Source organism: Thamnophis sirtalis, unplaced genomic scaffold (genome assembly GCF_051295495.1).
Source record: "Thamnophis sirtalis isolate CommonGarterSnake01/CBP01778 unplaced genomic scaffold, rThaSir2_p1.2 scaffold_4, whole genome shotgun sequence".
Taxonomy (NCBI): Eukaryota; Metazoa; Chordata; class Lepidosauria; order Squamata; family Natricidae; genus Thamnophis; species Thamnophis sirtalis.
The window spans coordinates 8,022,096-8,041,441 of record NW_028261384.1 but is presented as its reverse complement, the minus strand read 5'-3'; the positions used below and the strand labels follow the sequence as shown (position 1 = coordinate 8,041,441).

Genomic DNA, 19,346 nt, shown 5'->3' with positions numbered 1-19,346 from the left:
GTAAAAGGTGTTGCAAGCTAAAGATTGGGGTTCCTTCTTTGAATGAGAGGAACCCCTTTTGTCTGAATATTCTGATAAATTATAATAAAATGATCTTCCTGTCTTGGTTTGTCTCATTGGAAAATATGCAGGCTAAGGCATAAGCCTGAAAAAGCCATATTTGGCCTTAACTAATCTGGTAACGATACATTTGGAAACCAACTCAGAAGTTTTGAGAACGAACTTTTCCCCTCATCCTACACCTGAGCTGCAGATATTTGCCACTATTCCATAGAAAAATGTGATCATGTTTTTTATACTGTTGATAGGAGACCAATGACAATAATTTAATGCAACCCACTGTCAGGTCTGGAAGCCACCTTTTCCAGTGGGCCTTCAGGCCTGCCACATTTTATGCTGTGGGAAAATGGGTGGGGGATTATATGGAATATGGGAGATATATAGTCTAAATAACATTCCTTTCTCAGAGAGTCAAGGACATCTTACCCTGCACCTGAAGCAGCGTGACTGGGAGGCATCTCCAGTTGGGACGGTGCCTGATTGAGCCATGTGACAGACACAGGGGTGCTGGGCAGGGGCTTGGACTTTCATTTGGAGGGTTTTCCCAGATATGCCATCTCTAATAAAATGGAACTTTGTGGAACTTCAAGCCTCGGAGTCTTTTTTCGTTGGGGGTGTTACTTGGAACCCTGATACCCACGGCATTCAAATAGGGTGTGTAGCAACTGCATGCTCCCATAAAATAACGTCTCCTTAACTCTGTTTTGCACATTTTTTACCTTTAGTTGTCTGGAAAGTTTACCTGTCTATAGAGACGTTCCCAGCTGTCCTGCGTCATCAATCGAAATAATGATAGAAAGGCCCACCCCAAGTGATCAAAACTGGTATATCCAAAATCAGGATTCTCTTTAATCTTCACACAAACGCTGTTCAAGGGGCATTCTGTTCTACTAATAATACACCAAACATTACATTAGCGTTAGTTTCATATTAAAAAATGGATTTTTGCTATAAATATCTTCATCACAGTACAGATAATCCTTGAGGGCCACACAGCATGGACTTTGTAATAGCTGAAACATGCTTTTGACATGAACTTTCTTGTATGAGTTAATTTTTTTCAGATGCTAATAATTTGTCATGAGCCTTAACCTTCAAGAAAATTCTCCCTTTTAGAAACCAGGACTGGCAGGAAAGTATTCAATACATTGTAGATAATAGTTTCATTTTCACCTGTTCTTGAGCATCCATGAACAAAGAAAATAGTCACGTCAACCTTGGGTAACATTGAGAATGTAACTTACCTATACCCATTCTGATGTTTTCCTTTGCAAATGTTTCTTATACTTTTATTTAGAATACAACACTTTTTTCTATTGCTATGCTCACATATTATTGGATGCTTTAATTCTTGTGTTGCAACTGGACAGAAGACTATTTCTAAACAAATCAGCTTTTGTTTTGAAGTTCTTTGTTGTGCTAACTATAAATGTAAAAGTAAACTATTTTTCCTCCTTTTCATAGGGAGACTCAACTTTATCAGAGTACTGTAATAAATTGCTTTAAATCATCTTCTGACTCAGTTGCTTACTGGAAAAGATAAACTAAGGCAGAACCTAGAGCCAGATTTGGCCATCATCCTTGACCTATGATTATAATTGAGCCTGGAATTACAATTAGAAATCACACTGGCTGTTAAGCATTTAATAAGTGCTGTCATTTTGCAGCACTTATTAAATGAATCAGCATGGTTGTTAAACAAATCCATTGTCCATAAAGGGTGATTTTTTTTGTCGGAAACTGTAAATAAATGCCAGTTTTGAGGAAAAAAACATTATAAATTATGGTCACATAACTGGGAAATTGCAATCGACTGTAAATATGGGCCAGTTACCGACTGCCATGCAATTCTATGACCCCGGAAGGAGATGAGGGGAGTAGCAGTGGAACTCCAAATCCAGATGTAAGTAGCCCCGGGGAGATCTGTCATAAATTCAAATGTCACTAAGTGATTGGCTAAAAATTGAGAACAACCTATTATAATTTTGAATGGTCATTTTTTTTACCTACTCAATGTTCTTTTATTCCAAAAAGGGAAAGGCCAGCGCTGTAAATGCTTTGATATAAATTCTGTTTTTTCTTGAAACTTACAGGACTGTATGTCATAGTTTTATAGCATTAAACCTCTGGCAGAGTAAGACTCTTTTACGAGATATCACTAGCATTCCATAGCCTTTTGCAGGAATATTGCATGTGTCTCCTTCAAATTTACTCCCAAAAGTTAAAAAATAGAGAACCAATTTGGTTTAGTGGTTAAGGAAACAGGTTAGAAAAAGGGAGATGGTGAGTTCTAGTCCTTCCTTCGCCATGAAAGTCAGCTGTGTGACTTTGGGGCAGTCATTCTTTCAGCCCAACCCACCTCATAGGGTGGTGGTTGTGGAGAAAACAGGAAAAGGAAGATCTGTTGGATATATTTGCTGCCTTAAGTTATTTGTAAAAATAATAAAGGATACAAATAAATAAATAGCCCTTGCCTTCTGCTTAGAATAACAGTGTTGAAAGGGACCTTGAAGGTCTTCTAGTTCAACCCCCTGCTTAGGCAGGAAACCTATACCACTTCAAATTCAGACAAATGGCTATCCAACATCTTCTTAAAACCTTCTGGTGTTTGGGCATTCACAACTTCTGGAGGCAAGCTGTTCCACTGATTAATTGTTCTAACTGTCCGGAAATTTCGCCTCAGTTCGCCCCAGTTCTTAGTTACTTCTCTCCTTGATTAGTTTCCATCCATTGCTTCTTGTCCTGCCTTCAGGTGCTTTGGAGAATAGTTTGACTCCCTCTTCTTTGTGGCAGCCCCTGAGATATTGGAAGACTGCTATCATGTCTCCTTCTTTTCATTAAACTAGACATACCCAGTTCCTGCTTATACAGTGGTAACTTAGTCCTCATTGTTAATCGGTTCTGGGAGGTGCAAAGAGTACCAAAAATGATGAGTACCATACTTTTTTTTGCAATAAGTAATAATATATGGAATCACAAGACAGCTGACACAGACAAGTTCAAGCTTGTGTGTTGGGCACCAAACAAACAATGAGCATGAGGACAAAATCTTCATGTCAAAATGCATTGAGTACCAAATTTGATGAGTTTCAAAGTAGTTAACTACCAAGGTACCCCTGTATTCATCATTTTTCCTTCAATTATCACAAGACAATCACTTAAATTTCCTATTCTGCTTGAAGACAAGGACTAGTCCAGTTCAATTTTCTGTCTGAAACAATAGATAAGTGGCTGCCCTTCAAGAACCCAATTGCAAGCATATTCTTGTACCTGAGGAGAAGGGAACTATTTATGGCGCCATGACAGAATGATCTTTCAATTCTTTAACAGCCTCTCAGGCACTTGAAGCATTGATCTCCTTTGGCCTCATGGCCACACTGGCTCATAGTGAGCATATTATCCTTACCTCAAAGTTTAAAAGGCCCAGCATTTTAAGAGTATTCCTCCCTCCCCCCCCTCTCTTTTTTTAAAAAGATTATATAGAATCTTGACTACCTCCATTACTGTAGTCTCAATTATTCTGAAAACAATTCTATTTTACAGTTAAAATGTTTTGAGAAAAAAAAATATGTACTTAGCATTTGGGCTGAATCCACATAGCAAAGAAGTACTATTGAAATAGTCACCATAATTTTCTAGGGAGAAAAAAAAGGAATTATTTAAAATATAATCCTACCCTGATATGCATGGTTAAAACCATCCATTGGATAACCTCTGTATAAAGAATAATTTATTAGTCTGCAAATTAGCGCTGGTGTAACTTTTTAAAATAAAATCCTTATTTCAGAATCGAGGATAGGGTGGATAGGTAGGATGAGAGAAATGAAAGGACCACATAACAGGAAATCCTCCAAATAATATAACTGGAGGCATTTCTGAAGAAGCAGAATATATATCTGATGTATTTCAACAGACTGTTCCTCTCAAAAGAAAGAAAAAATATTTATTGTAAATTCACAAATAAAATGGCAACCTAACTTTTGCAGGAAATAGGAACATGCAGTAAAAAGAGCTATAACTTCCCCTTATCTGTGGTTTATTTGTTGGATAACTTTACCTTACATGTGCTCAGTCTCACTTCCAGAAGTGTTCATAAAGAAAAATACTATAATTTGGAGCAATATACTAAGGCAACATAAGATACATGAGGGAACCTGAACAGATTACGTTAAGTCTTCTCTGGCACTTCATATATGAAATCAATTTTTTTTAAAATATGGCCAGTGAGTTAAAAGTTCAATGGTTTTACCAACTTGAAACAACATTTTCTGTTGTTTTAGAAATACAGAAATACAGGCAGACTACCCAATACAGTTATATGTTGTAATAGTCATAAAATAGGTAAGTCATATAACCAACAGTATTTTAAAACTTTTTTTCGCAATCATTAAGCAAATCACTATGGTTGTTAAGCGAATCCACAGTTAAGCAAACATATGATTTTAAACAAAACAATAGTTTTGCCCCAAACTGAAAATGCTGATTTTCGGCAAATAAAATTCAGTCATGTGACCATGGAGGAGGCTTGAAACTTCCAATCGAGATCCTAAGCCCCCTTTTTCAGGTTGGTTGTAATTTCGAAGTCGCTAAGCAACAAGTCATAAGTCAAGGACTACCTGCAAAGGCTTCCTTCAGGAGTTTCCATTGTTCTTGGAATTAGGGAAAACCACATTTACAATCTTGAGAATGCTTTCACAAAATCAGGTGTGTGAATGGAGAGGCCAAAAAACCTGGGACAGTAGTCACAACCACCTGATTTAAGACCTTTTTTTATACACAAGTGTAACATTGTTAAGGCAAAGGTTCCCCTCGTACATATGTGCTAGTCGTTCCTGACTCTAGGGGGCAGTGCTCATCTCCATTTCAAAGCTGAAGAGCCAGCACTATCCGAAGATGTCTCTGTGGTCATATGGCCGGCATGACTAAATGCCAAAAGCGCATGGAACACTGTTACCTTCCCACCAAAGATGGTGCCTATTTTTCTCTACTTGCATTTTTTATGTGATTTCGAAATGCTAGGTTGGCAGAAGCTGGGACAAATAACGGGAGCTCACTTCTTTGCACGGCACTAGGGATACAAACAGCCGAACTACTGACATTTCTGATTGACAAGCTCAGCATCTTAGCCATTGAGCCACTGCGTCCCTTGTAACATTATTACATATACCAAAAAAAAAAGTGGTGTTGCAGCTGACATCTTGACTTTCTTTTTATGTCCTCCATGGAACAAAAAAAGTGGCATAGTGTATTCGCCCAAGCACAAATCATAGATCTGTAGACTTGAACTACACTTTTCTCTAATTCCAGGGCATAGTTCTTTACTTTGCTTTGTTTTGGGGGACAGGGGGATGGAGTTGGCAGGGCAAATACTTAATCCTTGAAATACAGCCACCTTCTTATTTTCACTCTCTTTAATGAAAATCCAGCTGTTAAGCAAATCTCGTGGCCGTAAGTCTAATTCCACTTTCACAAATGGACACTTTTTTTCCATGATAATGTAAAAGTTTGGGAAATAGTGCTTTGAGACAAACTCCTAATCCCAAACAGAAATAAATACACACAAAAAAACCTTGTAGAGGTAGTCTTTTACTTACAACCATTTGCTTAATGACTGTTCAAAGTTATTGAACACATGACCATTACAGCATCCTCATGGTCACATGATTTACATTCCGATGTTTGATTCACATTTATGACAGTTGCAGTGTCCCAGGGTCGTGTGATCTGCCTTCTGACAATCAAAGTCACTGGGGAAGCCAGATTCACTTAACAACCGTGTTACTATTTGAACAACTGCAGTGATTCGCTTAACAAATGAGGCAAGAAAAGTAAAATGGGGCAAAACTCACAACAAATTTCTCATTTAGCAACATAAATTTTGAGCTCAGTTCTGGTTATAAACTGAGGACTACCTGTATTTCATTTTATGAAAAGCACAACTTCGTGGAAATTTTATGGATCATGATATGGAGATAAACAAACTACAAAATATGTGTGAATAATGATCATAAGATTTTATTTCTATGTAAGGAAAAACTCCCAAAATGATAAGATCTGTACAAGATTAGAATAAGGTCTATTATGGGTTCTCCATCTCTCATACAGTTATGACCTGGGAAAAAGGTATGTAGAGTGAGAAAAATAATCAAGGCTGCCTTGACAACACCACAGTTCTATGATTTAATGGTTTTATATTTCTCAATTTGCAGCTCATTTAGTTAACTAAAGTGTTCAGCACATGGTTCACAAATAAATGGTGTTACTACAGTTGACGTGTTTCCCCGAAAATAAGACAGGATCTTATTTTCTTTTGACCGCCAAAATAAGCTCTTGGCCTTACTTTTGGGGAGGTCTTATTATTTTTGAGATGCAGGAGGGGGGTAAGCATAGTCATCTCATGGCTACTGCTGTGTTGCAATATTTTTGGGGAGAGTTTATTTTTGGAGGAGGGCTTATTTTAGCACAAGCACTCAAAAGCCCGACTGGGCTTATTATCTGGGGAAGTCTCATTTTTGGGGAAACAGGGTATTAACATAATAAATGGTTTAAAACAGGTATGACATAAAGCTTTCCAAGAGAGGGAACTTATACATTACCTTTATCCTTTAATAAACAATGAGTTTTGTTGAGGTTTTCAGTAAGATCCGAACAGGGAACACAATTATATCTTAGGTTACCCATGAAGAGCTGAAGACCAACCAATGCAAACACGGCCAAGAAGAAAACCGTCAGCAGCATCACATTTGCAAGTTTTTTCACTGACTGAAGAAGGGAGGATATAATGACTTTCAAACCTACGGCAGAGGAAGCATCAACGTTATTATGTTTCTGAGTTCTATAATCTCCCGGGATTTGAAACGGACTTCTAACATTACGCAACCATTATTAAAAAGGCACAACAAAGAATGTTCTTCCTGAACATTCCTGAACTCAGAAAGTTCAGGTTGTCCCAGGAATTGTTGATACAATTCTACCGAGGAATTACTGAGTCCGTCATTTGTACTTCTAGAACTTTCTGTACAGCACCAAACAAGACTTCAATGTAGTTAGGATTGCAGAAAAGACAATTGCGATCAGCCTGCCTTCCATTGAGGATCTAAATAACGTAAGGGTCAGAAAGAGGGCTGTGAGAATATCTATACACCCCTCACACCCTGGACTTGATCTATTTCAACTTCTCCCCTCAATAGCAGTAGACTTATATACCGCTTCATAGGCCTTCCAGGCCTCTCTAAGCGGTTTACAGAGAGTCAGCATATTGCCCCCAACAATCTGGGTCCTCATTTTACCCACCTCGGAAGGATGGAAGGCTGAGTCAACCCTGAGCCGGTGAGATTTGAACCGCTGACCTGCTGATCTAGCAGTAGCCTGCAGTGCTGCATTTTAACCACTGCGCCACCTTGGCTCTAGACAAGGCTATAGAGCAGGCGTGTCAAACTCAATTTCATTGAAGCCTGAATCAGAGTCGTGTTTGACCTCAGGGGCCGAGATGGGCATAGCCAGGGTGGGCATGAGAATAGACAGCTTGATGTCACTCATATTGCAGGTGCCTGTGGTGGCACAGTGCTCTGCCAGTGTAAACAGGTTCCTGAGCTCCGTTTTCAGCTATGATGGCCTCCTGCAACCCTCTGCAAGTGAAACCCATCGTCCTCCAGAGCTCCGTTTTCACTGGCAGAGGCATCGTGGGCCAGTCCGTTGCTGTTTCCAGGTTGGCCCTGTGGGCTAGACCTAAGTACCCCGTACACCGGATCCAGCCCAATGGCCTTGAGTTTGACACTCCCGCTATAGAACATTACATTCCAAACCAACTAAACACAAAGGCAGTTTTTTGTGCCCATTCGCCCCATCACTCTGCTCAACACCTAATTCCCACAGTGCTGTCTTATGTTTAAGTATACTTACCCGTGTAGTATGGCTGCATTATTATTATCTTTCTCCTCTGTTCCACTACCTTCTCTTACCGGTGTTGTTGTTGTAGTTGTTGTTGTTATTATTATTATTATACTATGATTATTATTTCTTTGTTGTTTTGCATGTGTATACTGAGAGCTTATTTCTTGTGTTTCTATCACACTTGGCTAATAAATCTGTTCTGTTCTGTTCTGCTCTATTCTACCCTACCCTATCCCACTCTATTTCTACTCTACTCTGTTCATGAAGCTGCATAGACAACGTGTGTGTGTGTGAGTGTGTGTGTGTGTGTGTGTACAATAAATAAATAAACTATCTGCTTTTGAAAGTGAATTTAAACTTATAACCATGAGATTTGCTTAACATCTGGATGAAAAATCAGGTCCATTTATGTGGTGCCTCAACTTACAACCATAACAACCTACAACTAAATTCCCAATTGTGGTTGTAAATCGAAGACTACCTATATATTAATATTCTTAGGATTCAGATTTGAGTTAGCTCTGTTTAACTTTCTGGTCCCTCTTTAAAATCCATTTAAACATGACGTATTATGAACATATTCTGAGTTCACACTAATTCTTTTTTATGCCATAATAAGAGCTCCCTGATTAGTATTACCAAGGTTTGAAATTGGGGATTAAATTCCAGGTTTCTTAGAACAACAGAAATATTATCAGATAGAAATGCAGCAGGTTAGCTCTCTGTTAAACTGGACCAGTTTATTTTTCAGTAAGACTGCTTTATGATTATTTTGATATATGTTCCTATAATGTAGTCTTTAAATCCTTAACAGTCAGTTTGTAAATTTTATATATTAGCAATAAAAATTGCTACATACTTACCTGGGATTACAGAAACTGCCTTTAAAGTTCTCAGAATCCTGAAAATTCGGAGAGCTGAAATGCTGCCAAATTTTTGATTGAAAGCTACATATCTGCATAAAGATACCATAATATTATAATATAATATTTTGCAGAGTTACTGTGAGTTGAATAGCATAGAAATGTAATAAAATATGATGGCTGGCTGCAAAGTCCGCCAGATGATTAGACTGGATTTGGCATATTTATCCACCTATTAAATCCTTCCCAAAGACCTGAGATAGGCAGATGTTTTCTGGTGATATGTGCATTCCTGTCAACATCATCATATCAGCTACTGAAATGTGTGGATTTGGACCACAAAGATAACAAACTAATTTCCAAACGTCCTTAATGCAGTTGTTTTGGTAGCAGAACCTAGGAATAGCTTGGGCAGCTGATGTTAGTCCAAGCAGACAGGGTTTGGCTGGGTCAATGTATAAAAATACTCAGGACAGAAAAGCTGCAAATGTTACTACTAAATGAGATGGCAAATTGTAACTCTTTGTTGTATCATATAGTTTAAGATAAAGGTTCCCCCCTTGCACATATGTGCTAGTCATTCCCGATTCTAGGAGGCGGTGCTCATCTCCATTTTAAAGCCAATGAGCCAACACTGTCGGAAGATGTCTCGGTGGTCATTTAGACGGCATGACTAAACACCGAAGGTGCATGGAACATTCCCACCAATGGTAGTCCCTACTTTTCTACCTGCATTTTTACATGCTTTCGAACTGCTAGGTTGGCAGAAACTGGGACAAGTAATGGGAGCTCACTCCATTACGCACCACTAGGGATTCAAACCGCTGACCTTTCTGGTCGACAAGTTTAGCGTCTTAGCTACTGAGCCACCACATCCCTCATATAGTTTAGAGAGCCAATTTGGTCTATTGGTTAAAACACCAGGCTAGAAACTGAGAAACTGAATTCTAGTCCCTCTTTAGGCATGGAAACTGGCTGGGTGATTTGGACCAATCATTAGGAAACTGAGAGTTTTAGTTTCACCGTAGGCATGAAAGCCATTTGGATGACTTTGGGTCAATCTGCAGGGGACTGAGTTTTAATCCCACTTTAGGCATAATAGCTAGCTGGATGACTTTGGGCCAGTCCCTCTCTCTTGGCCCAATCTACCTCATAGGATTGTTGTGGGTAAAAAAAGGAAGAGGAAAGTATTTGGATATATTCATTGCCTTGAGTTGTTTAATATTAGGCAAATCTATTAACTTCTAAGCCACAGGATCTAAAGGTGGGATATAAATAATAAACAAGTAAATGTAAGTAGAATGCTCCAGAATGCGACTTCTGGCTGCTCCAGGAAGGAAAGTGATTGAAGACTTTGTAAGTAAGTCACTATAAAGAAGTCATTACAATATAAATAATGTTGATGGATAATTAACCTGCGAAATTCAATACACAGGATGGGGTAGTAGATATTAATTTGGTTGGTTTTAAAAGAGAATGGGTCTATCAAGGTCTCTCAGCCTTGAACATTCAAATACAGGCAGTCCTCAACTTACAACAGTTCATTTGTGATGTTTCAAAGTTACAATGGCATTGGAAAAAGTGACTTATGACCATTTTTCACACTGCAACATCCCCTAGTCACATGATCAAAATTCAGACATTTGGCAATTAGTTCACATTTTTGACAGTTGCAATATCCTGGGGTCATGTGATCATTTTCTGTGACCTTCTGAGAAGCAAAGTCAATGGAGAAGCCAGGTTCACTTAACAACTGCCACTAACTTAATAACTGCAGTGATTCACTTAACCACTGGGGCAAGAAAGGTTGTAAAATGAGGCAAAATTCACTTAACAACTGTCTCCCTTAACAACAGAAATTTTAGATTTAGTTGTGGTCGTAAGTTTAGGATTACCTGTATTATCCAGCTGGGGACAGCATCTATCCATATACCTAGTTGCAGGAGAGCAATGGTAGAAGAATAGTAGGTCTCCTGGTCCTGCTTATGAATACCTCAGAGGCTTCTCATTGGCCATTGTGGTAAACATTTATTTGATTTAGAAGCTGCCACCCTCAAAATGCTCAGTGTTGGACTAAGATGGGGCATAGCCAGATTCAGTAGACTTCTTACATTCTTAGGGACAACAATCTGATTTTTTTCTGCAAGTAGTATATAAAGGCACCATTTCATCCATGTTATTTATTGGGATATAGAATAAAGAACATAAAATAATAGAATTGGAGGCCTAGTCCACTCCCCTGCTCACCCAGAAGACTATAGTTTAATGAAAAGAAGGAGTAGGGGTGACATGATTGCAGTCTTCCAATATCTCAGGGACTGCCATAAAGAAGGGGGAGTCAAACTATTCCCCAAAGCACCTGAGGGCAGAACAAGAAGCAACAGGTGGAAACTAATCCAGGAGAGAAGCAACTTAGAACTGAGGAGAAATTTCCTGACAGTTAGAACAATTAATCAGTGGAAAAGAAGTTGCCTCCAGAAGTTGTGAATGCTTCAACATTGGAAGTCTTTAAGAAGATGTTGGATAGCCATTTCTCTGAAATGGTACTATAGGGTTTCCTGCCTGAGCAGGAAGTTGGACTAGAAGACCTCCAAGGTCCCTTCCAACTCTGTTATTCTATTCTATTCTATTCCTAGGATATTGCTGGGTGAAGATGGAGAGCATAAAGTTTACCTCAGATTATTTTGGTTCATTGTTTTAAGGCTCTACCTCCATATACCTCATACTTCAAACCTTCTTCAACATCTTTAAACATGTATTTCCACCTCTATATTTTGATGGTTCACAGTCCTGGCCAACATTCCCTCTTGCAGGCCAATGAGAAGGCACAACAAAGGCTCCCAAATGGTGCCCTGTCTCTGTTCTTCCTTCCCTGATTTGCTTATGCAGCCTCGGAAAAAGGGACATAAAATCCTACCAGTCATTAAACAAGAGTGCTACAAGGAGTGGCAAACTCATGTGACTTATTAAGGGAGAAATAAATTCTGGTAGCTGTGAGTCAGAACAAGAAGGAAATGTCTCTCCCAGAGCTACAGGGAAAATGCTGCAAAACACACTTCATTTTGTTTCTCGGTATAGTTGAGAATATCAACCCAACTTCCCAAGAGACAGAGCAAAAAGCTATGAAATCTATTACACATGCGTAGCTTCTGCTAAGCACTGCACAATGTTTTGCTGAGTATTTTCCGGAAGCAAATATTAATTTCGACTGTTATAACCCTCTCTGAGCATCATGTTTTTTTCAGGTTCTTCTACAAATTCATTGCATTAAATCTAGTTATGAATAGGGAATAGCCCACTTTTGTTATTATTTATTAGATTTTTATCTCTTTTTTTTGTAAATAATTCAAGGCAACAAACAGACCTGATTCTCTTTCCTCCTATTTTCCCCACAACAGTCCTGTGAGGTGTGTTGGGCTGAGAGATAGGGATTAGCCCAAAGTAATCCAGCCGGATTTCATGCCTAAAGCAGGGCACTGAATTTCTACTCCAGCACCTTAACCACTAGACCAAACTGGCTTTTCATTCCCATTTCCCCAGCTATACGTCACCATTCATTAATAAATCTCAATGGCTCTCTGAGTCACTTTTGTTTCTGTGTACAGATAGTCCAGGAGTTACAACTAAGGGTGGGATTCAGCCTGTTCGGACCGGTTCGGATGGACAAGTTGTTCTGATTTTGCGCTGTTCGGAGAACCAGTAAAATCGAACACCAGCTAGCCCCTCCCTACCCTGCCCTATATATTACCTTCCCTTCACCATGTTGTCCAGGCCATCCAGCTAATCTCCATGCCTTGCCTGCTCTGCTCGGCAAAAGTACGCATGCCGCCCATTCGCCCTTTGCCTCAGGTCGGGGCCCAGGGACACACCATTTCCTGGCTCCAGACTTGCCCCGGAGCCACTGCGCACTCGCCGCCTGCCTCGGCCGGGTCGGGGAATGCTTCATTCCCCAGCTCTAGCCTTGCCCTGGAACCACCACTTGCACACAAACACACCGGCCTCAAACTACCACCACCCAGGGCCAAAGCAATTTATTCGGCCTGCGGCCCCCACACTAAGCCAAATGGCTACCTTGGTGTGTGGTGTGGGTGCAGGAGGGCCAAAGAGGTTTGAGAACAGACTGGATGGTTCTTCTTACTTGAAAGAAGTCCCATAAGAAAGCTCTGCAGTGCAGATATTGCAGCCACTTCTGTCTCTTGCCGAGCCTTGGTTGCTCGCCAAGGTGCTCCATATGCTCTCCAGGTTGGCAGCTGCTTTTCTTGCTGGGAGAGAGTGTCTCTTGTGCAATTTAGCAGCTGTGAGCTGCCACTTTCCTTTAAGTCCCATCCAAAAAGCACTGTGGCACAGAGAACCAGCATTCAACATGGCTGCTGCTTCTCTCTCCTAAGTGCTTTCTGGATGGGACTTAGAGAAAAGTGGTGGCTTACAGCTGTTAAATTGCATAAGAGACGCTCTCTGTCCTGTCGTCCTTCTCTTTTCTACTTCCCCTTCCTCTCCTTCTCCTCTCTCCTCTTTCCACTCCTCCTTTCTCCCCCTCCTCTCCTAACCCTCTCTTCTTCCCTTACCTCTCTCCTCTCTTCCACACTGTTCATCTCATTCACATGGTGTATTTCAGCCATTGAGCCAGCTCCATTTTATGTTGATGGTATTTGTAATTTCATTTCAATAAGCATCTTTAATTTTAACATATATCCTCCACATATATATATGTATATATATATATATAATGTTGTATTTGTGCTGATAAATAAATAAAGGGAGACTAGTATAGATCTATTTCAAGCTATTTAGCTCTCATCAGCTAGCCATACCCTTACTGGGAATCGAACCTGTGCTGTATTTACATATATATATACATATATACATATATACATATATACATATATACATATATACATACATACATACATACATACATACATACATACATACAACTTATTTTTGGCCAAAATGTGGACCTGGTTACAATTTTTAGCTATACAGAGGAGCTGAAGAAGTTAGTTAGTCTTATTATGACTATGTTCTTATTTCATACCATTAATATGTGTCTTTTGCCTTTGTACAGTTTTGCCTTCACAAATAAAATCCAGAGTCAGAAAGATTTAAGAGCACTTGTGAGATAAGCAACCCTAAATTGAATTAATAAACCAAATAAGTACTTATTTCCAGAAAGGTAGGATGATTGCTACAAGCTTAAAAACCCCTTAGATCAGAAACTCCCTCTCATTAAAAGCTAATGATGCTTTGAGCTTATCTCTCTATCTCTACAGGAGTTTCAACCAGCAAAGAAATACCCAAACTTACGTCATAATTAAAACAAAGAAATCCAAGACATTCCAAGGATCTCGCAGGTAAGTGAATTCATTACAAACAAATCCTCTTGCTACCACTTTGACTACAAACTCCGCTGTATAAAGGCTGGTGAAAATAATTCTGAAAAGGAAAGCAGCAAAGAAGGAAAAGCCATTAGAAACAGAAACGAGAGGATATTCAGTTTGCAGTACTGACTATCTCGATGTTAGTGATGGAAGCAGAAGTGGGTGCTTTTTGAGTAACTGTTTTCAATAACAAGGGGCATCTCTGATTAATGTGCGCTCAGATTTGCAAACTGGTAAGTGAATCCCACCGCTGGCCGTACCAAAATAAAACCCCCAAAAAAGGAAAACCTCTATGACAGTGATTCCCAAGATATGATCTCAGGACCCCAAGATCACTTCAGGAGGTCTGCAAAGAGAAATAAATATTTGATATTTCTTTTCAGAATAACAGAATAACTTGGAGATCTTCTAGTCAAACCCTCTGCTCAATCAGGAAACTATACCACTATATACAAATAGTTGTCCAGTCTCTTCTTACAAACCTCCAGTATTGGATCATTCACAACTTCTGGAGGCAAATTGTTCTACCTAGGGACCTTCAATCCTTTTAAAGAATCCTGAAACCCAAATGTTTGAGAGTCACTGCTGAATGATAACATTGCAAAGGAAGATAGTGTCAAATTTCTCATTATTGGTGTTCTTTAACCTGGAGCACATTGCTGAGTGAAAATAAGCCCCACTAATGAGATCTGAGTCTTATTTTGCAATACAATTAATTAAATTTGTAGATAATACATAAAATCTGATAAAGATAAAACAAAGTCCAAAAGTAGTTAGAAAAAAAACTGAAGACGCTTCTTGGGTGAGAAGCAAAATGTTAAAAAAAAAAAACCAAGTCCAGCTGCCTTTTGAAAAACACATTTGGGATAACTATGACCTGGATGATTGAGAATCTCTATAGACAGAAAGAGACGTGCTCAATTCACTTATTAGGAAATAGCTAAAGGGCTAGTAGAGCATGAGAGTCACTTTATCACTGGGATAAATGTATATAAATTACATTAATAAGGCTATATTAATTACATTAATAAAAACCAAGGGTCTAGGGTGATCAAAGACCATGACTGCAGAACCAGAGGTGGGCTACTGGAGGTTCGCACGGGTTCGGGAGATCTTCTAGCTAGGATTCTGCCCAGTCGGCGAACGCCCCAAATGCCACCCATTGGCTCCGCCCACCACTCCCCTCCCCTCCCAGAAGTCTCCATGTGGGCTGTTCATTATGCAAGGTAAGTGCAGGATTCATGCAGAGGCTCGGGTAGGGCAAAAAATGGGTCTACCAGAGGTTCCAGAAGTCCAGAAACGGGCTTGTTTCCACCCTCTGGAGCCCGAGGGAAGCAGTTTCCCCCCGCCCCCCGGAAGGCTCAAGGAAAACCTCTAGAACCTGGGGAGGGCAACCTCCCCCTGCCATGGTGCAGGAGCTGACTAGACCATGCCCACCATGGCCACGCCACCCAGCAATGGCATAGCAAACCCGTTGCTCGAACCTTTGAAGCCCACCCTTGTGCAAAACCAGATCCCAAGTTCTTTTTAATATGTGTACATGCATAGTGCATGTAAGTGAAGTATGGAGCTTTGTTTCTCCAAGTCCTGATGGCAATTTGATTTTTATGACTCACCTCATGGATACAGGTCAAAATCCATCAACAAGGAAAAGAATTAAAATAACTTCTTGAAGATATTTAATATAGAATCAGGTAGAACATAAGAAGGGCTGCAGAAGCTCTGATTAGAAAAAAATCTGGCAAAAGTTCAGCCAGCTCACTGGGAACATATTAAGGCTAGTACCTGCTATGCTTGAATTCTCAGCTTCAGAGTTTGGACTGATTCCCTGAACTGTTTTGGCTTTAGCACTGCTGCTTGTGTTGTGTAGCTCTGTCAAGTCCATTAGATCCATTAATTGTTGCTTGTGGGGAAAATATGAAAGTTTAGAATATACTTACTCAGTAGTGTTGCCATCAGTTGGAGGATTGTTTAAAGCCATAAAAACACAGTTGACAAGAACAACACATGTTATAAATGCAATAAATATAGTGAATAACGTTAAGGAAATTATCTTCCTTTGAAGAAGGAAAAATGCATTTGTATGTTCAATTTATGGTTAATATGGTAAAAAGTGATTCTTTTTCAATTGTATTCTTAAATTAAAGGGAGCATTTCAAAAAATAGGATAATGCAATTGTTCTACTCAGTTTTCCGGTTATGACCCTCACTCCTCATTTACATTGGCTCAAGCAGGGTCAATTGACCCAATATTCAATCTCAAAATGGTTTCGTTATAAATCCAACCCACCTAATTTTGATCATCATGAGAGAACTGAGGAACCCAAGTGTTTGGATTTTGTTTGGGGTGAATAGAACATGTGAATCCAATCAAAAGTGATATAAAGTTGCTGGGATCACAAAAGATCTATTCCAAATTTAATAAAACCCAATTATTGCCATGACTGTTGCTGACTACAGTAGTATGGTGTATTAAGCGACTAGTTCTGTCCTTATTACAGCTAGGTATATATAATCTCCCTATGCTGAAATAGTTGGGACTGAGCATATGGAATCCATATATACAACTATACAACTATAGACAGTCCTCAACTTACAACCATTCATTTAGTGACTGTTAAGGTTAAGATCCTCGTTAATAGGATACAGCTTAGTTATTGTTAGAGGTATCAAACTGCTACAGGCTTTTTGTCATGCAGAAATGAAGGTTGAATACAAAGGCCCTCAGTATAGGTAGTCCTTAACTACCAGTGAAGTTACAATAACACTGAAAAAAAGTGACTTATGATTGTTTTTCACACTTAATAAACATTCCATGGTTATGTGATCAAAATGACAACTGGCTCATTATGTATGTTGGCTGCAGTATCTCAGGGTCTTGTAATCGCCTTTTACAATCATCTGACAAGCAAAGTCAATGGGGAAGTCAGGTTCACAACAACCATGATAACAACTACAATAATCCACAATGACTATGGCAAAAAAGGTTGTAATATGAGGCAAAGCTTACTTAACAACTATCTCACAACAATTTTGGGCTCAATTGCAGTCATAAGTTGAAAATTACTTGTACAGTGTTTGGTAGAAAAGCAAGAAAGTAAGAGGCCTCCTGTATGAGACTCATTTCTCTCTAGGCTAAAAGGACAGTATATAAAAAAGAAAGAAAATACAATTGTCTTCATATATCATGCTAAATTCAAACCAATAAACAATATTTTGGCATATCATAAATGTCTTATTCACATAAAAAGATGGGATAGTGGCTAGATTTCCATGATACACTGAATTATAAACTATATGAATCCAGCCTAGATTAGTATACATGTAAAAAGAGCTAACCTTCATATTTACTAACAATCACTGAGTGAATCCCCATTTTCACATTAGAAGGATATACATGTATTAAAATTTTTATGGCTAGTCTCCTTAGTGGGTGGAAAGGACTAAATAAAAATAAAGATTTGGAGGCCGTAAATCGAAAGATTCTGCTTCGGGATGATAGCACCATAAACGTCTGTAAAATATAGATAAATTATTTGTAAGTAACGCTGTTTAGAAGAGATTTTTAAGAGCATATTAAATATTATTTATTTAAATGATGTAACAACCAAACTCTCATCTTAAAGCCCTTGTGTTGGACTAGAACTCCCAGAATTGCCAAGTCTAAACAGATCTTAAGGATATCAGAGTAGGAAGATTGAAATACTTCCACCAATATAAATTCAGTGCAGTTTTGTACATTTTGACATGGAGAAATACTACATACCAATCTTAGCAACTACAGAATTGTGTCTCTTATACAAAAAGTCAGCAAGTCCTATCCTATCATGGCAATAATGAGACATATAAAAAATCAGAAAACCTTGATGCTTACATTAGGTGGAAAAACTAGCCAATTTTGAGGTTTTATGATTCCTCATAGCAGATACCAGCTTTGGACTTTACAATTTAGATCAATTTATAACCCTTTTCTTCTATAGGCAGTCCTTGACTTACAACCATTCATTTAATGAACATTTCAATTACAATGTGGCCATTTTTCACATTTATGTTCACCACAGCATCCCCATGGTCATATAATCAAAATCCAAACATTTGGCACGTATTTATGACTGTCACAGAGACTCGGAGTCATGCGATCCGCTTTTGCAACCTTCTGACAAGCAGACTCAATGAGAAAGACAGATTCACTTAACAACCATGTGACCAAGTCAGCAAATACATTAATAACTGCAGTGATTCATTTAACAACTGTTGTAAGAAAGGTCATAAAATGGGGCAAAACTCACTTAATAACTGTCTTGCTTAGGAATGGAAATTTTGGATTCAGTTGTGGTCATAAGTCAAGGACTACTTGTATACCACTTTTCTGACTGCAATGTTTGTGCACTTTCCAAGTGGCTGTTTTTCTGCAGACCAACATCAGGAAATCCAGTTCTTGATTTTCAAACTCATAATTTTGTTTCTTGAAATGGGAAAGGGCAGAATATATACCGTCGGAAGCATCATTATGATGTGATATTACCATGTAATTGAAAGAAGACTGCAGGCGGACTATATTTTAGCATAGTTTGGAAACAAAAATTACTGGGAATATTGTGGAGGAGCAGAGTTAAGGCTGTATAAGCAATAATGCACTTTTGAACAGTAATAGGTTTTAGTACATCCCAATTAATCTTTGTAGTTTTCTAGGTTTAGGCGTTTATCATTTAATTGCCTGTCCTGGTTCATTTAAAGTCTAAACCTCCAATTCCTCCCCCCCCACCAAAGCTTCTTCAACATTTTCTTTTTCTGTAAGAAGCACTCTTTCACAACCCCAGAATGTTTTTTCTAGTATCTCAGTTTGAAGGAAATCCACAATCTTTCCCATTTTTGTCTGACAATTTTGAAATTCAGAGAAGACTACATCAATTTGGGCTCACATTCTTTCCCTCAACTGATGCATAAGAGACTCTGGAAGACAGTATCTCAGCCTCTGAGCTGTCATAGGTTCTGGATTAATAAAAATCCCCTCAATATTTTTTCATTAAATTAAAATAAAATACAATGTTTTTTCTTCACACATCTTGGTTTCCTTTTTATCTGTGAAATCTAGATATTATCACAGGTTCTAATCTACAGATTAGATCAAATCTATCTCTGACAGCAGCCA

At 38.8% G+C, this 19,346-nt stretch overlaps 1 protein-coding gene across 1 annotated transcript in view; it reads right to left on the bottom strand.

Moving 5' to 3' along the window:
- LOC106539744 (sodium channel protein type 5 subunit alpha-like) overlaps nt 1-19,346 on the bottom strand; it is a 60,412-nt gene that overhangs the window by 39,731 nt on the left and 1,335 nt on the right. Inside the window, exons 3-9 of the mRNA XM_087712238.1 lie at nt 17,590-17,708; nt 16,135-16,224; nt 14,121-14,249; nt 8,817-8,908; nt 6,657-6,854; nt 3,635-3,695; nt 803-950 (exon numbers count right to left, since the gene is read on the bottom strand). Coding sequence (XP_087568364.1) covers nt 803-950; nt 3,635-3,695; nt 6,657-6,854; nt 8,817-8,908; nt 14,121-14,249; nt 16,135-16,224; nt 17,590-17,708 — 837 coding nt within the window. The remainder of the gene's footprint in view (nt 1-802; nt 951-3,634; nt 3,696-6,656; nt 6,855-8,816; nt 8,909-14,120; nt 14,250-16,134; nt 16,225-17,589; nt 17,709-19,346) is intronic.